The following is an 18,924-nucleotide window of genomic DNA, read 5'->3' as shown; positions in this document are numbered from 1 at the left end:
GATCACGATCGCTCGAATGCTCGAAGCGGCTGTAGGAACCGGGCCATGCAGCTGGCATTCGAGCTAGGCTCGTGGTGTCTCTTTCCTGCGCACGTCTGACCCATTCCCGGTTCCTCTGCTGTCCCGGCCCGAGCCCCTTGGCGGGAGGGTGTTTCAGCGTGCTGTGCGTGTGGCGGTTGTACGCTGGGAAGTTTTTGTTGTTGTTGTTGTTGTTGCTTTTCTTCTATGTGCTTTTATTTCGAGCAGCTTGCAAGCCGCTGCGTTTTCCGGCCCGCTTCCGTGGCAGGGCGTTCGAGCAGGAAAAGCGAACCGAACCGCTGGGAGAGGCGAGCGAACGCAGCAGCTCTCGATTTAAGAGCATCGGTCGCGCCACTGAAGGTGTCAGAACGACAGCGTCAGCCGAGTGAGTAACATCGAGGCCATCCGCCCAGCCGCTACAACTACGCAACACGCTGTTGGAGGTGTTGTTCTCTGCCCAAGTTCCCGGCACGCTTACACTGCACTCTCGCAAAGCAGCGCGAGCATCTCTCTCGCGATCTCACGCACAGTTTTCCCTTACCGCGGTGAGCAAGCGATTGTTTTCCGCGAGATCGCGAAACGCACGCACGCAAAAAAAAAAACACAAAACCCGACGATCGCGAAACGAGTGCCGATCGTGGAACGTGAGCCGACCGCCCCACCGCCTGCCCCGTTTTGAGTGACTGCTGAGTGGTTGCGATCGCTGCTCCGGTGGTATACAGTGGAACGTGCGCCGTGCCAGCAGCTCATTCGCTACTGTGAGTTCGAACCGATCGGACGCGCGCCAACCTTTCCAACCTTCCGAGCGGTCGAGCTTTGGTGACTCTTTCTCTAACCACCTTCTTTCGGTCGGCCCTGCCGCGTGCTGTTGCGTGTTGTGCCCTTCCGGTCCTGCTACGCCCTTTCGACTTCTTTCTTTACGTCTGTGGCATCGACATGGAGATCCTCGACCCGACCGGATACTACTGAGCACAACTGTTCCGCATCTCATCTCGTCGTGAAGGAAAAGCCATAACTCTCGTGCGTGTACCCTCGCGTGTGTTTGTGTGAACCGATCAAGCAACCGATTATAGTGCCAAATCGGAACTGTTAAATCCGTTGGACTTTGCACGTGTGTTTTTGCCAGTGTGTTGCGTTTTGGAAAAGTTTTATCTACACCAGTCAAAATGGCCAAGAAGCTGGACCCCACTGGTCATTACTAGAAGGAGAAGTAGGCGAGTGAACATCGTCTGAAAACGCAGCTGCGCTCCAGTAAGAAGAGAGTTCGTGTCCGACAGTATTAAAGAGTTGAAGAACCGTACGCAAACCTGCTTCAAGATGGCACGCAAACTGGACCCCACTGGCCACTACTAAGGCGCTGGAGCACAAGCCATAATCGATCGCCCATTTCCTTGCTTTGCACAACACGATGGCACCGGAAATCTTGGACCCTACCGGCTACTACTAGAGACGAAGAAGAAGGAGGAAAGCTCTGATTCCACGCACCAACGCATCGAAACGCATCGAGTTGTCCAAGCGACGAACCCTGCCCAGCAGCACCAGCAGTAGCAAAGCGAAAAGCAAACCCCAGCCATCCGCCAAGATGAACCGCAAACTCGATCCCACCGGAATGTACAGGCGACCCGGCAGTGGCGCCAGCAGCTCCCAGCGCTCCCCGTTCCACCACCACCATCAACAGCTGCAGAACCACCAGCGAATGCCGCACCATCATCAGCAGCAGCAGCAGCATCAAGTAAAGTGCCATTACCTCGACCCGACCGGGCTATACTAGCAGCGCACCTCGCGTCCTTGCAGCCCTGTAGAGACCGGGTGAACGAGACACCAGCGAGAGTCCTTCAGCCCCCTGAGGGAGTCCCCGGGAGAGGAAAGCATCCTGCAACCAAGCCCCAGGACAGTGCGAGCGTGTGTGTGCGTGTGTGTGTATGTGCTACGGTTTTGTTTGTGTGAAATGATGATCGCTGTGAATGTGTGGCTCGTGCTGGGAGTGCCTCTCTCTCGCTTTCTCTCTCTTCCCCCGGCTTAGGGATGTACGTGAATCTCTCGCCTGCAAACAGCAGCACAATGTGATACTTTTACTGACGTATTAGCGGAAACCGACTGGCCCACCACGACCCTTACAACTTCAAACTCCGTCAACAGGGAGCCGCCCCCCCCCCCCTTTTGTCCCGATGGCACTGCGCTGGTGGACTGCGCCCCAGGCTCGGTGGGTGCGAAGCCGCGAGGAAACGTCCAGCAGCCGGCGGAAAAGGAAGTTCCCGGCCCCCGGCACACGGCAGCAGCGCTGGCACCGGTTAGCAGCCGCGTATGCGGAACGGATGAATCCCCGCAGTGGTCGCCCGCGGATGAATTTGGGGGTAATCGTAGCCTACTAGTAGTAATTATTATTATTATTATATTATTATTATTCTTTGTTTTTTTTTTGGAGATTCCTCACTCAGTATGAGCGTGCGAATGTTAGGAGGAGGGTCCTTAGGAGAGGGATTGTGTGTGTGTGTGTGTTCGTTTTCCTTTGCTTTCGTTCTTACAAAGCGCCCATTATCGATCACTGTTCTGAAAAGGGAAGAAAAGGGATACTTCAAGCAGGACACCCCCCTCTGTCCCCGGTTATACTCTCACACACGGTTGCACTTTGCTTGTTCGCTCGCATGGCTCGAGCCGCTCTTGGAGAAGTGCCTTAGTGAAGTGTTTGTACTGTGTATTATTATTTTTTTTACTGACTCACTCACCAACCTACCTTTAACGTCTTTTTACTATGTACTGCTATTTTTAATATTATTATTGACTACTTTAATGTTAATCTTAACTCGCGCTTAAGTGGCCCCTCTCCCCTCGGATGAGGTGGGGAGGGCGAACCCGAGTCACTCACTCTTCTTTTTTAAGTCAACTTCACCAAAATCTCACTGCCCTATTGTGACTAAGTTTTTTTTGTTTGTTTGGCTTCCTCCCGCTACTCCGCCTATTACCACCAATGCACACTTAGCCCAATCGTTCGATTCTTAGTGAGCGAGTGTTATTTAACTACGATTTACTACTACGGAGATGCAAGCGAAAGCGGACACACTCTGTCCGTCTGCCGAACGTGGGGAGGAAGTATTCAATTTTTTTTAGTTAATTAATTATTATTTTAATCTGTACGAACACTCCCGCGCTACTACTTCCCATCCAACTCGTCTTCTCCGCCTCCTTCTCTCCTCCTGTCCTCTACCCTGTTGTAAGGAATGTGAGATTGTGTGAGCTAGAGCTAGGGGGTGTAGCAGGCGAATGGGGGAGAGGAAGAAAACGAATCAGCCTCCAAACTGCCAATACTGCCAACGGGCCCAACGGGGCACACGCGCCCTGCCGGGCGAATGGTCCCGAAGCTTTTGGTTGGTGTTTTTTATTTTTATTTTTTTAATTATCATTTTTGCTCCGTTTTTTCACGCGTTTGTCGAGCGAGAAGTGTGTAGCGTAAACGTTGCCTTTGCCCCGTAAACCACCAGAATACAAGCAGGGTCCGGTATTAGGATTTGTTTCGTTCATTGCACTGCAAAGCAAAAACCCATCCAAACAGCCACTGCCAGTCTGATAGTCGCGAAGGCTTCAGTACAGAAATCGAAAGACAAAAACCCACTCTTGTGTTTGGTAGAGCAGAAAGCAGCCACCCTTTTTGGTCAGAAACAGCGCAGGAAAGGATACGGAATGATGATTATGATCATTATTATTTTATTATATATTATTATATTATTACGAAATACTTGTTGAACATATTATTGAGGAAAATCATATAAAAAAACAACTATTTAAAAATCAAACCATTCCCCCATGTTTGTGTGTTTAATTTTTTTACAATCTATCAACAATATGTCCGAAACGCTGCCATTCACCCTCGCTCCTCGCTCCACCTTGTGCATGCTTCATTGCATTTCTTTTCAGCTGTTGCAGCCCTCCTCCCCCCCTGATACGGCCGGACCAAGCGCTGCTGCGGCTTTCTTCCGCTTGTTCGTTGCGCACTCTCCCGACTCGTGCGCCGGGGTTTTACGACCGACACAGACACCGAACCCGCGCAACATTACATCACTTTTTTGCCTGTTGCACTTTGGTGCCGCCACGCGTAAAATTCCTTCCGCAACGCGGCCGCACGCCGCAACCCGTCCCCTTTGCAGTACGAGCGCACGAGCAGGGGCGTTGAGCAAAAAGACGGTGCCGCCACCGTTTCCTGCTTTGGTGTCATTTGGTATTCCGCTGCAGTGTGGTCCTAGTCCCGGTGAGGTTGGGAGCGGCCTGCGGTTGGCGGTAGCGGTGGATCGCCTTGGGGACCAGCTAAACCGATTGGGGATAAGCACGCACACACGGAAGTGTTGTTTGTTGTGGTTGTTATTTCCTCTTAGTATTTCTTTTCAGCGCTGCCGATCGGCATTTGCCAGTGGAAGGAATCTAATCACGACGACGGAATGGGGACCACTTCTTCTCCCGAAAGCGCTCCAACACGCTGCTCTGCTGTTCTCCCACCGAAAAGCTACCCTTCCCCTCGATACAGCTCACTCGATCTCTCTCTCTCTCTCTCTCTCTCTCTCTCTCTCTCTTTCCCTCCTGCTCATTATCTCTTTCTAGCTCTCTCATTCGGTCGATGTGCGACATCAGACGTCATCGCGCCCAGGAAGAGAGGCAGTGACACTTTCAAGGCTCGTCATATGCGTGATCGTTTGCGCGATGTGCGAACTGCCCTCGTCGCCGACTACGCTGCCGCTGCCGTCGCCGCCCTCGATCCACCATCGCGTACCAACGCGACGGCAGCGCCATTGGACGGTTCGTTGATCAGTGCAGAAGAGTCATTTCAGCGAGTGTGTGCGTGCGCGAGAACGCGAGAGCGCTCGTCTGAGGGCGACGATTGACCCCACCGAGAGGCGAACGCACGGTTGCACGGTGGAGCAGTAAGGCACTAACACATGGTGTGTCTATCGCACCACCACCCCACCGGACGGATTGCGCTTTGGGTGATGGAAGCGGAAGGGTTAATGCAGCTGTGATGTGAAGTGTAATAGAAGACAGCGAGAGAGTGAGAGAGAGAGACAGAACGCGTGAGCGAGAGAGTGCGGGCACGAGAGCTCCCAGTAGGGGAGCGGTAGGTAACCGCGCGATCGCGACCGCGCAAAGTCGCTTCCAAAAGTTCAAGATCGAGGCGAGTTGGATATATTTTTATTTTCGATGTCGATCATTGACCGACAAACACACAGCGAACGGTGGCCACGGTATGGCACCGCCGGCTCGTACCGACTCGGGCCACGACTTTTGTGGAGGCGAACCAGTGGCAGGGTTCGTCTGTGAGTGTCTCTCGCGTGAGTCAGCCGAATCGGACCCCGCAGTACGCTCGGATGCGTCGGTGGCGAATGGAGATTGGGGGTTGCCCCTGGGTAACGCACGCCGGTGAGCCCGAGCTGTTTGGAGTTACCTGGGGCAATGCGAACGATGCGCTAAAGCGCTCTGGAAGGGGCAACTAAAGGGGGGAATCCGAATCCGGCTGTAAGCTAGAACACCACAAACGTCGAAATGTGTTTTGGTGCGAAGTCTCTTGCTCTCGGTGGCGGTCGACCAAGTTCGTGACGTCGAGTGTGTGCGGCAGGTGCTTCGCACACGCTTACAGCAAGTTTCGGTTGGGGTTGACGCTGTAAATGGTAAACGCGGAAGAGCCACGTTGCCACGAAGAGTTGCCACGGAACTAGGTCAATCTAGCCAGCGCCAGATAGATCTCGCTGCCCGCGGGTGGAATGGTAAGAAACAACAGAATGTTATGTAAAGTCGACGTTCCGGTTACAGCGCATACTGCCTGATTCGGTAAGCGAGCTGGCGAATGAAACAAGTTTAATCTATTTTTGTAAAGTTCGATTGATTTTTTTGTATCTCTTGCATCGTTTCATCATTTAATTGCAAAAGAGCGACTTATGCAAGAGCAATTCAAATGAGGGTGTACAAACATTGAAATACACAGCTATAAAAAAGAGAATATCCCGAATAATTTGCACTATTCTGCTTCTGTATAAATATACTTAATAATCACTATTTTAGGATACATTTTAATGTTACTGTGAATAAAACAAAACATTTCTAAACTCAAAACAGTTAATTCAAACAAATTTTAAATGATACACAACGCAATGGTTTCAGAAATGTAACCGACGATCAACTACTAAACAATTGCTCGCGTAAACTCTGATCAGCAAACACAAAAGAGTGAGCGAATGAATAATAAGATCAAAACAAAAATCGGTTAAAAACAAATGACACATGCCTGCAATGTGCACGAGCAAAAAGTCATCAGCATAAGGGTCGATGCTGCTTGCCCCTTTCGCCCGTGTCCCATCATTACGCCACTCGGCCGCCCGGGCTTTGATGGCTTTGGGAAGCTGAGACGCGTAGTAGCGAAAGAAACCCATCAACACAAAACAGACAGCATGGCAAAATGGGGTTCGGTAGGCTGGAAAGAAATTACACTCGGAAAGAAGCCCAAAACACATTCACAAACACTTACACTCACACACTCCCATACTAAAGCCGGGCGACGAATGCAATCGAACCGAACCGGGCAAAGCGAGAGCGGAAATAAAAATGACAATTATCGGTGCATTGCACCGGGTGGAGCCTGTGCGTTTGTTGGTGTGATAGTAGGGTTTTTTTTTGCATTTCGTTTTGTTTTGTCGTGGTGTAGTTGACTCGCTTCTTGTGTGTGTTTTTTTTCTCCTCTTTTACTGCGCATCCTTATAGAATGCACGCACCGTACGTTGCACTCCGGGTGTGAAGACCAACCCAGCCGAGCCAGGGAAGGTGGTGTGATGCAACAGTGTGCCAGCGATCGGTTACAATGAATTTTAAAGCGGTTGAATGGAGTGGAGCAACTGCATATTTTTCGGTGGTCAATGAAACTGTTCTGTGTGTTCTGTGGAACTGCTTCGAAGCGCTTTTACATACGGAGCCATTTTTAAATAGTTGATTGGTTGGACTACAGAATATACATATGAACTCATTAAGGCGCAGATGCCCGAGACATGTTACATATTTTGCATGCTTTGAAAGATTATCTCTTTCATAAATATTGATAAATGCTTTCACAGCAATAATGAATCCAATCCTTGCATAAGATTTGAAAATATCTTCTCAAACTATTACAATTATATTATTTGTCCTTTTTTTAAGTTTTTCAAATTGCAAGCTAACACACTACCTAAAATGAAAACGATTCCAAAAAGCGTAAAATAAAATGATAATAGCGTTAACACAACCAATTAGCTTTACTAATGTTCCTTTCAACCAAAATTGAAACCTAAAAACACTTTGCAAATATAAGCAGTCGACATTCAAACCCCTTAATCTTCAATGTCCTCGGCGCTGTTCTTATGCATAAATATTCAAGGTAAAGGAAACTACTAGAACTACTGGACAGCTTCTGGGCCGAAACGTCGTTTCGCTATTGCTCGCTCAAACCTCCCCCGAAAAATAATTTCTTATGCACGAATATAAAGCGAAGATTCAAATGCGATGCCGATACATCCTGCTGACCGATGAGCTGCAGGCATTCCAGAGTTTTCCTTCCCACCTCTCCCTTCATCTCTCTCTCTCACCGATCGAAAAGCAACCGAGGTAAGTTCAAACAGTCAGCACCGAAAATATGAACGTGTTTCCGTTTGCGGCCACGAAAATCCGCTCCTTTCAGCGGCCTTTCTGCACGGTTCAGTTTTGGGGGAATTTCAAATTGTGCCCCGGCTCGGAAAATTAAAATGTATCATCCAACATGACAGAGGTCAATTAATTCTCGCACCTTCAGTGTCAAACGCTGTCCAGCACCGTTCCATCGGGCGGAGAAACGATCGCGTGCAAATTTCGAATTTCGAAGTCCAACAAGGGATCGCTGGCCTGAACAGCTGAACGGTGAAAGACCGTCCAGCTGACAAAAGGGTAGAAAAAATAGGAATGGGGGTCAGCAAGAACGTACCAGGAAGGGAAGAGGACGAAAGACCAATCGAAACCATTGAAAGAATGAACAAACCTGCCGCCTTACGGCAGCGAACCGAGCGCAACTCCACTCGATTCCTCACCCCCGGATTCGGTAATGGATTACGCACGATGCCACGATTATGTCGATCAGCCGGCGCGGTACATCAAGCGCCCGGAAGGGCGTCACAGCATGATTCGCTCAGGCCCAGGCCGCAGATCATCGACCCGCTCGGGGCGGGAGCGGCAACGCTGTCGGTGGGGTTTTTTTTTTTTTTTTGCTCACGTGAGCAGTTTGGCGGCGGCGGTTTGCTATCTGTTATCGTGCGATAAGACTATGCTGACGGGTTGCTACACCCCAATGGTACTAGGTATCACATTAACATTCATTATGTAAAAGATCCGGTAAGGTTGTGTTCGTGCTCAACAGTGTAGGATGTTCTTCGCGGATGCAAGGAGACACCGTTTTACAATTCTATCAGAGGGGCGTTTCGTGATTCCGGCGGCAGGAATTTACATGTTTTTGGGGGAACGACGTTTGATGACACATTGGAAGAGTGCGTAATTGATGAGACTATTTATTTCCAAACTAGGATGATTTAATACATCATTTGAAGCAAATTTTGCCTCTCTTTTCAATACACGTCGGCTGCATTGGTCCAACAATACTCTACCATTGCGTAGCAATTGATCTTATCTAATTTCCAAACAGTTAAATTTGGATTTTTAGACAAGAAAACAAGAAAAAATAACATATTTTCTACATTTTTGTTTTTTTCATTTCACCTTTTACAGTTTTGTTAACTCATTGGATTTACTGGAATTGGTACGCTGTGTACTAGTGGCGTGATCTCTGAAGCGCTTCCACGATTCCGATCCGACTTCGGTTATTGTTAGTCCGGTTCCGACTCCGGCAAAATCGGAATCACTAGTTCCGACCGGAGTTTGAGAAACCCGGATTCAAAGTCGTCCGGAGACGTTTAGAATCATTCGGAGTCGTATGGAGTTGTCCGGAGCCGGCCGAAATCAGAGTCGTCCGGAGTTGGCCAAGGTTGGCTGAAGTCGAAGTTGTCCAGAGTCGGCCGCAGTCAGAATCGGCAGAAGAAGTGTTTTGGTCAAGCATTTCATTTCGTGGTGTTTTTCCTCTTTCGCTTAGTGCGTGCACTTCATAAACATGAACCGAAGTCAGCAGGAGACCGGGTCGGAGACTGACCACGAACGCCCGTTCCTCGAATCCAGATGACTTCAGACGAATCAAACTCTGGGCAACTTCGACTCCGGGCCACTCCGGACGACTCTGAACGACTCCGGACAACTCCGGATGATTTCGGACGTCTCCTGATGACTCTGCTAGGCGCACCTACCTTCCGGAACCGGTTCCGAAAATTTAGGAGTTGGATCGGAGTCGACTGCAGGTATTCGCCAATTTTACCCATCATTACCTTAAATGATCTATACGTTTAAAAATATGATCTTTTTTAGCTGTCTTATTGCATTGCATTAAAAAAAAATACTTTTTTTTGTTACATAGTGTCAAGTACCCAAAAAAATGAATATTTTGTAAAACTATGCCCGTTGCCACTGTGTCGCTCAATCGCATGCCTTTGTATGAATTTTTAATCACACCAAAACCGTGTGAATCGTATCGAATATGACACCTTAAGTAGTCTTAAGACACCTGATCAAGAAAATACATTGGCATTGACGCCTATTAAGTTTAATATTTCGTTTTGAATTTATGAACTCATTACATCGGCTCAACATGACACTCATTATTGCAATGTTCTAAGTAAATCGATCATTCTTAAAATCAATCAAAGCTCTAATTTTATCCACTAAGTCCGCAAACGTCAGTCAATTCAATTATGTTTCCCATTTCCATCGATTTCCAACCCCTAGCCCCCGTTTTGCAAACTGTCCAAAATTCATCAACCGCACCGCGACTTCTGCATTCTGCGTTCTTCACAGCCCATGGGTGATCTTGAAAGAATAAATAGTAAGAGAGAAAAAACTGAGCTAGGTGGCGCCTAGCCGCTACGTCTACGGCTAAAAGGGTCATCGACCTCCGGCTCAACTGCGGGACGGCAGACAGACCGAATTTTGTTCAGGGCACTCGGGGGGTTTTGTCTTTCTTCCAATTTTTATGCTACAGTTCGCCTATTTTTGTGCCGATCGTTCCTGTCCGCTTTATCTGTCCGAGCTACCGGGCTGGGGTTCGTCTTGCGCGTAGCAAACCCGCGTGCGAGCGGACAGAGAGCAACGCCAAAAGTAGCAAAAAAAAAGAGTATCCCACTTTGAACTGGTTTGCTACGCCGAAAAAGAATGTTCCTGCGGGAGATGTTCAACTTTTACGAGAAAAAAAAAAAACACAAAAAAACTATACTTTGCAAAACTAAATTCGCACCATTTGCCGTGACCGAAGGCGAATCTTAGGTCACAATCGTTTAACTAACTGCCCGAATTGGTTCGGTTGCTTTTTTCTGCTACAAGGAAAACTGCTTCTTCCGGGCGTGGACGAAGAATCCGCACTGAACGGCACGTTGCATCGGCTGCGGTCAAGAATTTTGAGGAAATGTGAGTGTGTGTATGTGTGTGTGTGTGTGTATGTGTGTGTGTGTGTGTATGTGTGTGTGTGTATGTGTGCTGTTTTTCGGTTTAATTCTGTCCCCTCATCGGGACGCCGGTTGGGGTATACCTGTATACATATGTATTTTTTGTGTCAGTTTCATTCCATTTTCGGTTGCGCTTTGGACCCTTTTAAAGGGGGCTCGAGTGCAGAAGAGTTCTAGACAGAACGGATAGCAGGGTATGGGCGATGCCTTTTCTATTTCGTGTTTTTTTTTTTGTTAGTCCCATCCCGCACGCACACTTTCGTACGTTTGTTGGATGGGAAAGATGAACGAGGGGAGTGGGGGCGAAGAGCAAAAGAATAGACTAGGGCCCCCGGCGGTATCCATTGGCACATAAGCTCTCCCCCTTTTTTTTGGTCGTGTCTGCAGGCCCACACCGCAGCCGTGCTGGCCATTCCGGTTTGGGGCTTCCATGCAACTAACACTCATTGGTACTTGGTTTTGGGCTGAACGTTTCTATGAGACAATTGGGGTGGGTTTCAGTAGAGAGCATAAATTATAGATTTATTGCAAAATGGCATTTAAAATGTTGTTAAAAGTTGATGTGTCGTTCAACGCAAAGTTTCTATCTCTAATGTTTAATTCATTAATACGCAGCAGCTAGACTCGATTTGACAAGGTCTCCTTTACCTTACATGTAACGATGGTCTGCACCATCCATCGGCCCCAGAATTTCATCAGTGTGGCGTCAAATGTGTAACCGCTTAATGTGCATCCGTAGGCAGATTTGAACTAGTGCACCAGATTAATTTCCGTCTGCATGAACTTCCTCAATCCGCGAGTCAATGCTCGGCGATCGAGTTGATCAAATATCGCAGTCGCAGTTCCGTGAAATGCTTAAAAAAAAGCACATACATTCGCCACACAACGTGCAGCGTACGGGGTGGGGTGGCGATCACGGGAAAATCTTCACGATCGCGACACACCAAACCACAGACCAGCTCACGTTGCGTCGGGAAACCGCGAGCAAGAGGCAGTGCAAGAAGCTAAAGACGAGGCAGACAATAAATAAACATCTCAAACAGAGAGAAAGAGCATGAAAAACGTCACAGGAAACATTGGCTCCCCTCATGCGATTGTTGTTGGGGAGGGGGGGTAGAAAGGGGAAAAAGGGGCGCGCGAAGCGAAGAGCGTCCCGAGAAAATGTGAAAAGAGTGGAAAGAGGAAAAAAACAATCCACACATGCTTCCCATACACAGGGGGAGTGTGTGTATTTGTTATGCTTTTTTCTGTAATGCTGCCCGTCTCTCTTTCTCTCTCTCTCTCTCTCTCAGTCAGACCAGCCTCTCCATCCCCCATCCCCCGCGATCGATCGTTCTTTGTCTTATATGTTGATATATCTTGTTAATAATATCGCAGGGGCGCGCAGCATGCTGTTGTTCGCAGCAGCGAGGAAAGACTTTTGATGAGTTCTGATGGGTGTCGGAATGGTTCGGCCTGCAATGGGTGGTCGATCAAACCCGGCGCATGATGGTGCCGCAGGAGGTGGGGGGGGGGATGTGGTTACGAGGAGGCTGAGACGGTTGATGGAAGAGATATGGTTGGGGTGCTACGCACTTCAAAATTAGCAATACTTGAGCGATTCGAGGAACGATCGACTGGCAAAGGAAAGACTCTTTTATTTTGTGTCGAACAATCTCTGAAGCAGGGAGACGAATAGAGCTAAAAGGAGCATGGGCTTCAACAGTGAACTAATCTTTAAAGCGTACGCGTACAGTAATGGCCATATTTTGGCAGTACAACGTGTGTTTTTGAATGTAGAATAAGAGAAAAAATAATATTAAAACATTTAACGACATTACAATGTTACAAATTATAAATAATACGAAGTTAAAAATGTAATAATGCATAAGGTGTTAAGATATATCTTATGAACTGTATGGCAAAGTATATTCACATAAATTATACGCCATTGAAGTTTAGTTCATCACACGTAAAATATTTTGTGTTTATTTTCTGTTATTCACAAACGATTCTGAAAATGCATATTTTTTAAATTCAAATACAACTTTAGTTTATGCTACATGAGATGTCATTTTTAGATCAATTCTAAGAATTCCAGACATTTGTACTAAGAGACACCAATATTTTATTATTTCAACAAAACCAACAGCGATGACAATTGAAACGCACTGTACTCCATGCAGCACCTCTGACCAGGGCTTTCCTTCACAATCACAATCATATGGTAAAACAAAACGATTTGAACGAACCACAACAGCAACAGCAACAACAATCAAATCAACATTCAAAAAATAAATCGGTGAAAGAAACGTCCCTCCATGTGGCTTTTGTTTCTCCTCTTCCACCCAGCAAACCGGCCCCCTTTCTTCGGCCAGGGGGCAGACAAGAGAAAGAGAAAGAAAGTGCCATGAAGGTGAAACATTCGCAGGCGGCACGCGGAAAGGTGACGACGAAACGAAGCGAAAAAAGGAAGAAAGTAAACATAGCGAGAGCGAGAGCGAAAGCATACGATCGAATTGAAACCAAACTTCAAGAAAAAAGGAGGGGGGGAGGCCGTTCCATGTGAGTTTGCGTATGTGTGTGTGTGTGTGTGTGGGGCTGCGATGGGAAGGTTGGAGCATAATAAATGAATGGCCCGCGGAAGATCGCGAGAGGTGAATCTCAATCGAAATGTGGCGGAGGGGAATGGGGGGGGGAGGGTCTGACTGGTGGTAAGCCACGGGATGGGATTTAGATTATGAGGGGCCGCGTTTGAGTTCACGCGCCGTTTGGGGAGCTGCTGGGTATAGTGAAAAGTGAGCGTAAACCCATCGCTACCCCCTAGATCGACCGGGTTGGGGCCACAGTACGTAGGGAATGGGGGGGAGGGGAGGTGGCGCATGGACGGAATTCATACGTGAAGCATAAGCTCCCCACTGCGCCATCCTCTGGCCACCATCACCCATCACCCGCTCCACAGGCCCGGAATGGGGCGGGAATTTGGAGCCCGCGGAAGGGGCTGCGAGCGAAAGAAAGAGCAACAGTGCGGCGAGTTCAACGACCCGCGCACATCACTCTCGTTGGTCGGTGTGGCAGGCGATGGCCGCTGCTACGATGGAGGCAAAGTCATTTACAGGTAGTAACTCTTCGGGGCCGGGTTGGTCGGCCGGTCGGTGTGTCTCCATCGTGGTTTCGTTCACTTTCTCTCTCTCTCTCTCTTTGATCACTCTCTTTCTCTCTTTCTCTTGCTTTATTTTTCTCCTTTTGGTTCACGCACACAGCCGCTACCACCTCACGATACGCACTCAAACACACATACACACACACATGTGGATGAAACGGATGGCAAAACCATGGCATGCTGCTACTACCATGTTCGCTATCGCTTTCGCATCAATTTTCTCCTTCTCGCTTTTGTCACATTTTCCGCGATTCCAAGCGTCGGACGTCATATCGACAAGTGTAACCCATTAAATGTTCTTCCTCCCTTTCCCCCTTCCCCTGCATTATACTCCGTACTTCCGTCCTTCCCCATGGTGGGTATATCCCCAGCCCCAGCCAGAACGTGACGTCGCGAGAATGGGGTGGCGTAAGAACGGCCTTTACCCCGGACGCGGAAACGAGTTCAGAATGGTGCGTGCAAATTGACACGTCCTCGCTTGCAAAGGGAGTTACGGTTGCTCCTCAAGCCATCTTCGCCAGATGCACACTCACCAACACATGCGTGCGCGAGGGAAGAGTTCTTCAGACATAGTGCATCCCTGCCGGTTGTGCAGGTGACTCTGCACGTTGTCCTGCTCCGGAAAGGTAGCCGCGGACGAGTGTTTGCCGATCCCACAACCTGTTGCATAATCGAGATACGTTTGGCGAGATGGAGAGAAAAAGATGCTTCAGAGTGGGCGGTGCGGCGGTACAGCAAAACTTTCTTCTGGTACCGGAACGATAAATGATCGTGATAGATTGCCAGATCGGAAGAGGCAGACAGGATGAGAAAGGATGCAGCGTCAGAAGAGCTTTCGTACCCAACCTGAACATGACTGCTGAAACTGAGTGCTAGATTATGCTGGAAAGAGTTTTAAAAAAGTTTGTAAAATTGTTGTTTAGTATACACATTTCCAATCAATAAATACAATGACCGGTGCCGATTGAAGCTATCGATACACCTCATCGATAGGATTGAAAGTGTAGGTTTAATAATCGTACACATAATTGCGTTTCTGCTGCAACATCGCACTCATCCATAATTTCGTACCATCGCCACTCGTACGCCACAACCATGCGCACATTGTACTGATTTGTGCGTTACAATTAGAGCATTAGAGCGCACAAAGAAAGATCAAAGAACGGGAAGCTAGCCCGTGCCGGAATCGGGTGGACGGGAATAATCACACGGCGATCACCAACGTGGCGGGATCGGTGGTACACTGCGGGATCGCCCGCACCAACAGCATTCAGCTCAACAGCATTGTTACTACAGTGGGAAATGATGCTTTGGCTTTTAATATTGCATCATTATCGCCAACAACGCGAAATTACCCGCGAGATGAGCCCGCGAGTCCGAGCGGATATGGAGCTAGGGACTGCAGCGTGTGTCGCTGGTTTGCTGATGCTGCTGCTCCCCGTCTGCGAATCATCCCGGAATGCTCCACCCAACGGCCTACTCTCTTCCTTTTGCAGATTCTGTCCGTCTGGCGCTTTCCGCCGTGAGTCGTGAGTCGTTTGTGTGTAATGATCGCAATCATATGGGTCGCACTAATAGCTACAATTCCGTAGGTACGATCCGTGTGCGTTCCCGGCCTGCCCGGTCCCGGGAATAGAATAGAGGGACCGTTGTAATGTCAGTGCACGGCGGCTGATAATGATGCCAGCGTGTCTGCGTAATGGAGTCAAAGAACGAAGCACGGAAAACGGATCGGTTGGACGGTGTAGGAAAGTGAATCTTTGCTGCACAAAAAAAAAACAAACCGGAGCCTTTCGGTCTCCTCAGTTTCCCGGGCTGGAGTACTCCCAATGCCGGAGTCGATGTGCCTCCTATCTATTCTCGACGGCTGTGCTGCACTCGGCAGGCAGCATATGATCGTACAAATCGGCCCATCATCGGCGCTATTTAACATCATCTGTTTCTATGGCTCACTGGTCTCCGGGCAATCTGGTATACCGCGCAGACACCACTCAACCTCCACTCTACTGGGGAAGAGCTCCACGCACTCAATCTCACTGTGCGCCTTGCTTCGGTTCAACGTTCTGTATGTTTCGCCTGCATCGCAATGCTAGCTGCAAATTTGACTACAGTACAATGTATTGCTTTTTTGGTGATCAAAATGACGCGATAAATCCTTCCATGCTTACAAAGACACAATGAAAGCAACAGGCGAAGGCCCGAGAAATTGTTATCACATGGAAATTAATTCCCAAATTCATTCCATTAATCGCACATCAGTTTATTTACAGCATACCAGCAACTGCGTAAAATTCCCAATAGTATGAAAAAACAGCATGATCGTTTGTGATCACGACCGTGGCTGATGGGTACACGCACGGAGCTATTAGCGACATCAGCGGAGTTAACAATTTGCCGCACAACAGCCTACAGTTTCTGCACACATTGCACACCATTGCTCCGAGAGCATTCCAAGTTTCTCTCTCTCTCTCTCTCTCTCTCTCTCTCTCTCTCTGTCTCTCTCTCTATATCTCTCCCTTTCTCTCGAGTCTTCTTCGGGCCCCGAGAATGCCCCGCGGTGTAACCGATTCCGATCAATGAATTAAAACTCTAGCGCAAAATCTAGCGCAAGAGCAGAGCGCAACCATGAATCGAAGCTTCGCCTCCCACCCGGCGTTGGGCGGGAATTGAACCGCGAATTGCGGTGGAAGAGAAGTGGGAAGGTATGAAAGCCGCAGCTAGCTCGTAGATAATTACGGCATTCTTTATCTATGTTAATGTCGAAACAGGAATTTCCTCCTTTCATTGATAGGCTCAGCTCGTTGTCTCGTTCTTGTGCGCACCCTTCCTGGTTTCGCGTTCCCACTGACCGGCGCGGCCCGTAAGTGTCGGGCAGATTGCGTTGAACAATTTCAATTAAACGAGTTCCGTGCGTCCGCGGAGCGGATGGGACCGAGATTTGGCCTCACCGATCTCAAAGCTAAACTGCGCTACGAGACATGGGGCAAATATGTTGCATCCCATGGGAAACGGATGAGCCGGTGTAGACGGTTGGAGCCGGTGGTATGATTTTAGGACCGATTATGTCATTTGTGACAGGCACTTAGTCTGGCATGCGCCCGGATACGATGGTACTGCAGGGTGAGGATAAAGACTAGCCAAGTTCCGATACGATGCCTTTTCATTCCTAAACTACACGTTTACACTATTTTCGGAACGATCGCTTGCAAGTGTCCCGGGGGAGAGGTGCTCAAACATCGTTTCAACCCCCTCTCCCCTCAGATCTGGTTCTACGATCGCTGAGGAACATCATGCATGCACTGTATGGCATGGTATAGGTACAACAGTACTTGCAAAAATGTTATGCCCTTGCCCGCACGTTCTACGATGTTGCTGCTACCTTTCTTTCGCGAACACCGTACACATTTTGTGCTGTTGCCTTTCTTTCGGGACCCAATGGATGGAGTGATGGTTGGCCGAGTTCAACGAACGGCCGTCCCGGATGGTTGATGGTACCCCGTGGGAAGCACGAGGGTACGCCTGAAAGCGGAATGCCTGTCATGCCCAGACCAGCCAGTGCTGGCAACACTGGCGCTTTTACAATTGTTCCATTCCACTTTCTCTCCATTGTGTCGCCCACGGGTGGGTGGGTTGCTTCGGCTGGCTTTGTTGAGCTGGGTTTGGTTGCTTTATGTGACAACAAACGAATTTGCGGACAAAACGTACGATTTATTTCATTTCGTCGCCCGACTACAGGACCAGTCTCTTGGATTGTGGATGTGTGAGTGTGTGTGTGTGTGTACAAGGTACAAGGGTACGCAAGAGTGCGTACAGATGACGTCCTCTCGCAAGAATGCACACCTTTTTACCCCCATCGCCCCCAAGAACTTCGCTCCACGTGCAAGAGCAAGGTTGAAACAACTGTTGAACCAAATTTGCAATTTTGATGCGTCATTAAGCGTGCCCGGGCAGTGCTCGGGGACCTAGTTAGAGCTGTCAACGCGTGATGCACTGATTGCTCGCACCGTCGTCACCGGCGTCGCGGTCCGTCGGTCCGCTCGTACACACACCCATCCTGGGAAAGCAGCAACCGGTGGGCACCTGCACCAGCGAATCGCTGCGATGAAGACGGGTGGGCTGAGACGAGCATACAGTTGAGTGGACAGTTTATGCTGTTTCTTCTTTCGGGTTCGGGTTGTTTGCACACAGCGCAATGGCAACGTCTGCGAGACCAAGGACCCACCCATTGCCAAGGTTGCACCAATTATCGAGGTCAAGCTAGGTGCAACCAACCCGGGCATAGGGCTCGGGCATAGGGTGAACAGACGGGAACGTCGTCGGAGTGCAATGTGGAACTCGCTAAAAATAAGCTGAAATTGTTCGGTTCGAGGACCTGCGAAGTGTTGGAAAAGGAAATGCTTTTAGTTTGGAGTACTGCGGCGGTAGTTTCAAAGTACGGGTAAATGTACCAATAGTCTTGCAATATGAAGGGATATATATCTTTTTAAATTAATATTACCTAATATACATACAATTCCTTATCGGAAAAACGATTCCGATTCATTTTTGAATTTAATATCGTAAACCTATAGTAGTAATAGTCAAGAAAAATAAAACCTAATTAAATGTAATTTTAATACAAAGCAGCTAGAAACACCTTTAAAAGGTTGTTTGACGTAAAAGACGAGCATGGATCATTATTGGCGAATATCTGCACTATTTGTGGGTTAACAATGTATTATTTAGTTCGACAAACACAATTAACAAAATAGCAGAGTAAAGTTATTTATTTTTTTGCATTAGATTATACATTAGAGAACAGTTAATACATTTGAATCAATTTTATAAAGTACAATTAAACCCAACTTCAAAAAAATCTAGCAAAATTGTATGTCCGCGGTTGGAGCATGTTCTGTACCGAAAATTACACTAACAATAAAAAATAGATGAAAGGATAAATGATGCAAAAACACTGAAATATGTATCAATCAAGTATGTTTTTGCTAAACTATCGTCTATAGTACTATATTACCAAAATCGTATCATAACTTATCAATTATTAATGGTATTGATGAATGTTTTTGCAAAATAATAGATTTTACGATAGTTTTGTTACAGCTTTTCAAGAAATAAACTTGTTCATAAAGGCCAGTGGACGTTGTATTCTCGAAAAAAATATTGAATTACGTTCAATTTGCTGTAAGTTATGTA

General features: G+C 48.0%; 1 protein-coding gene across 1 annotated transcript; it reads left to right on the top strand.

Moving 5' to 3' along the window:
• The first annotated feature begins 354 nt into the window (after positions 1–354).
• Positions 355–2,580, top strand: LOC121589658 (sex-determining region Y protein-like). Its single transcript, XM_041908737.1, has one exon. The coding sequence runs from the start codon at positions 1,601–1,603 to the stop codon at positions 1,787–1,789; it is 189 nt and encodes a 62-aa protein (XP_041764671.1). The 5' UTR covers positions 355–1,600; the 3' UTR covers positions 1,790–2,580.
• The last annotated feature ends 16,344 nt before the right edge of the window (positions 2,581–18,924 follow it).

Source organism: Anopheles merus, chromosome 2R, assembly GCF_017562075.2.
Source record: "Anopheles merus strain MAF chromosome 2R, AmerM5.1, whole genome shotgun sequence".
Classification (NCBI taxonomy): domain Eukaryota; kingdom Metazoa; phylum Arthropoda; class Insecta; order Diptera; family Culicidae; genus Anopheles; species Anopheles merus.
This window is presented reverse-complemented; position numbering and strand designations above follow the sequence as displayed.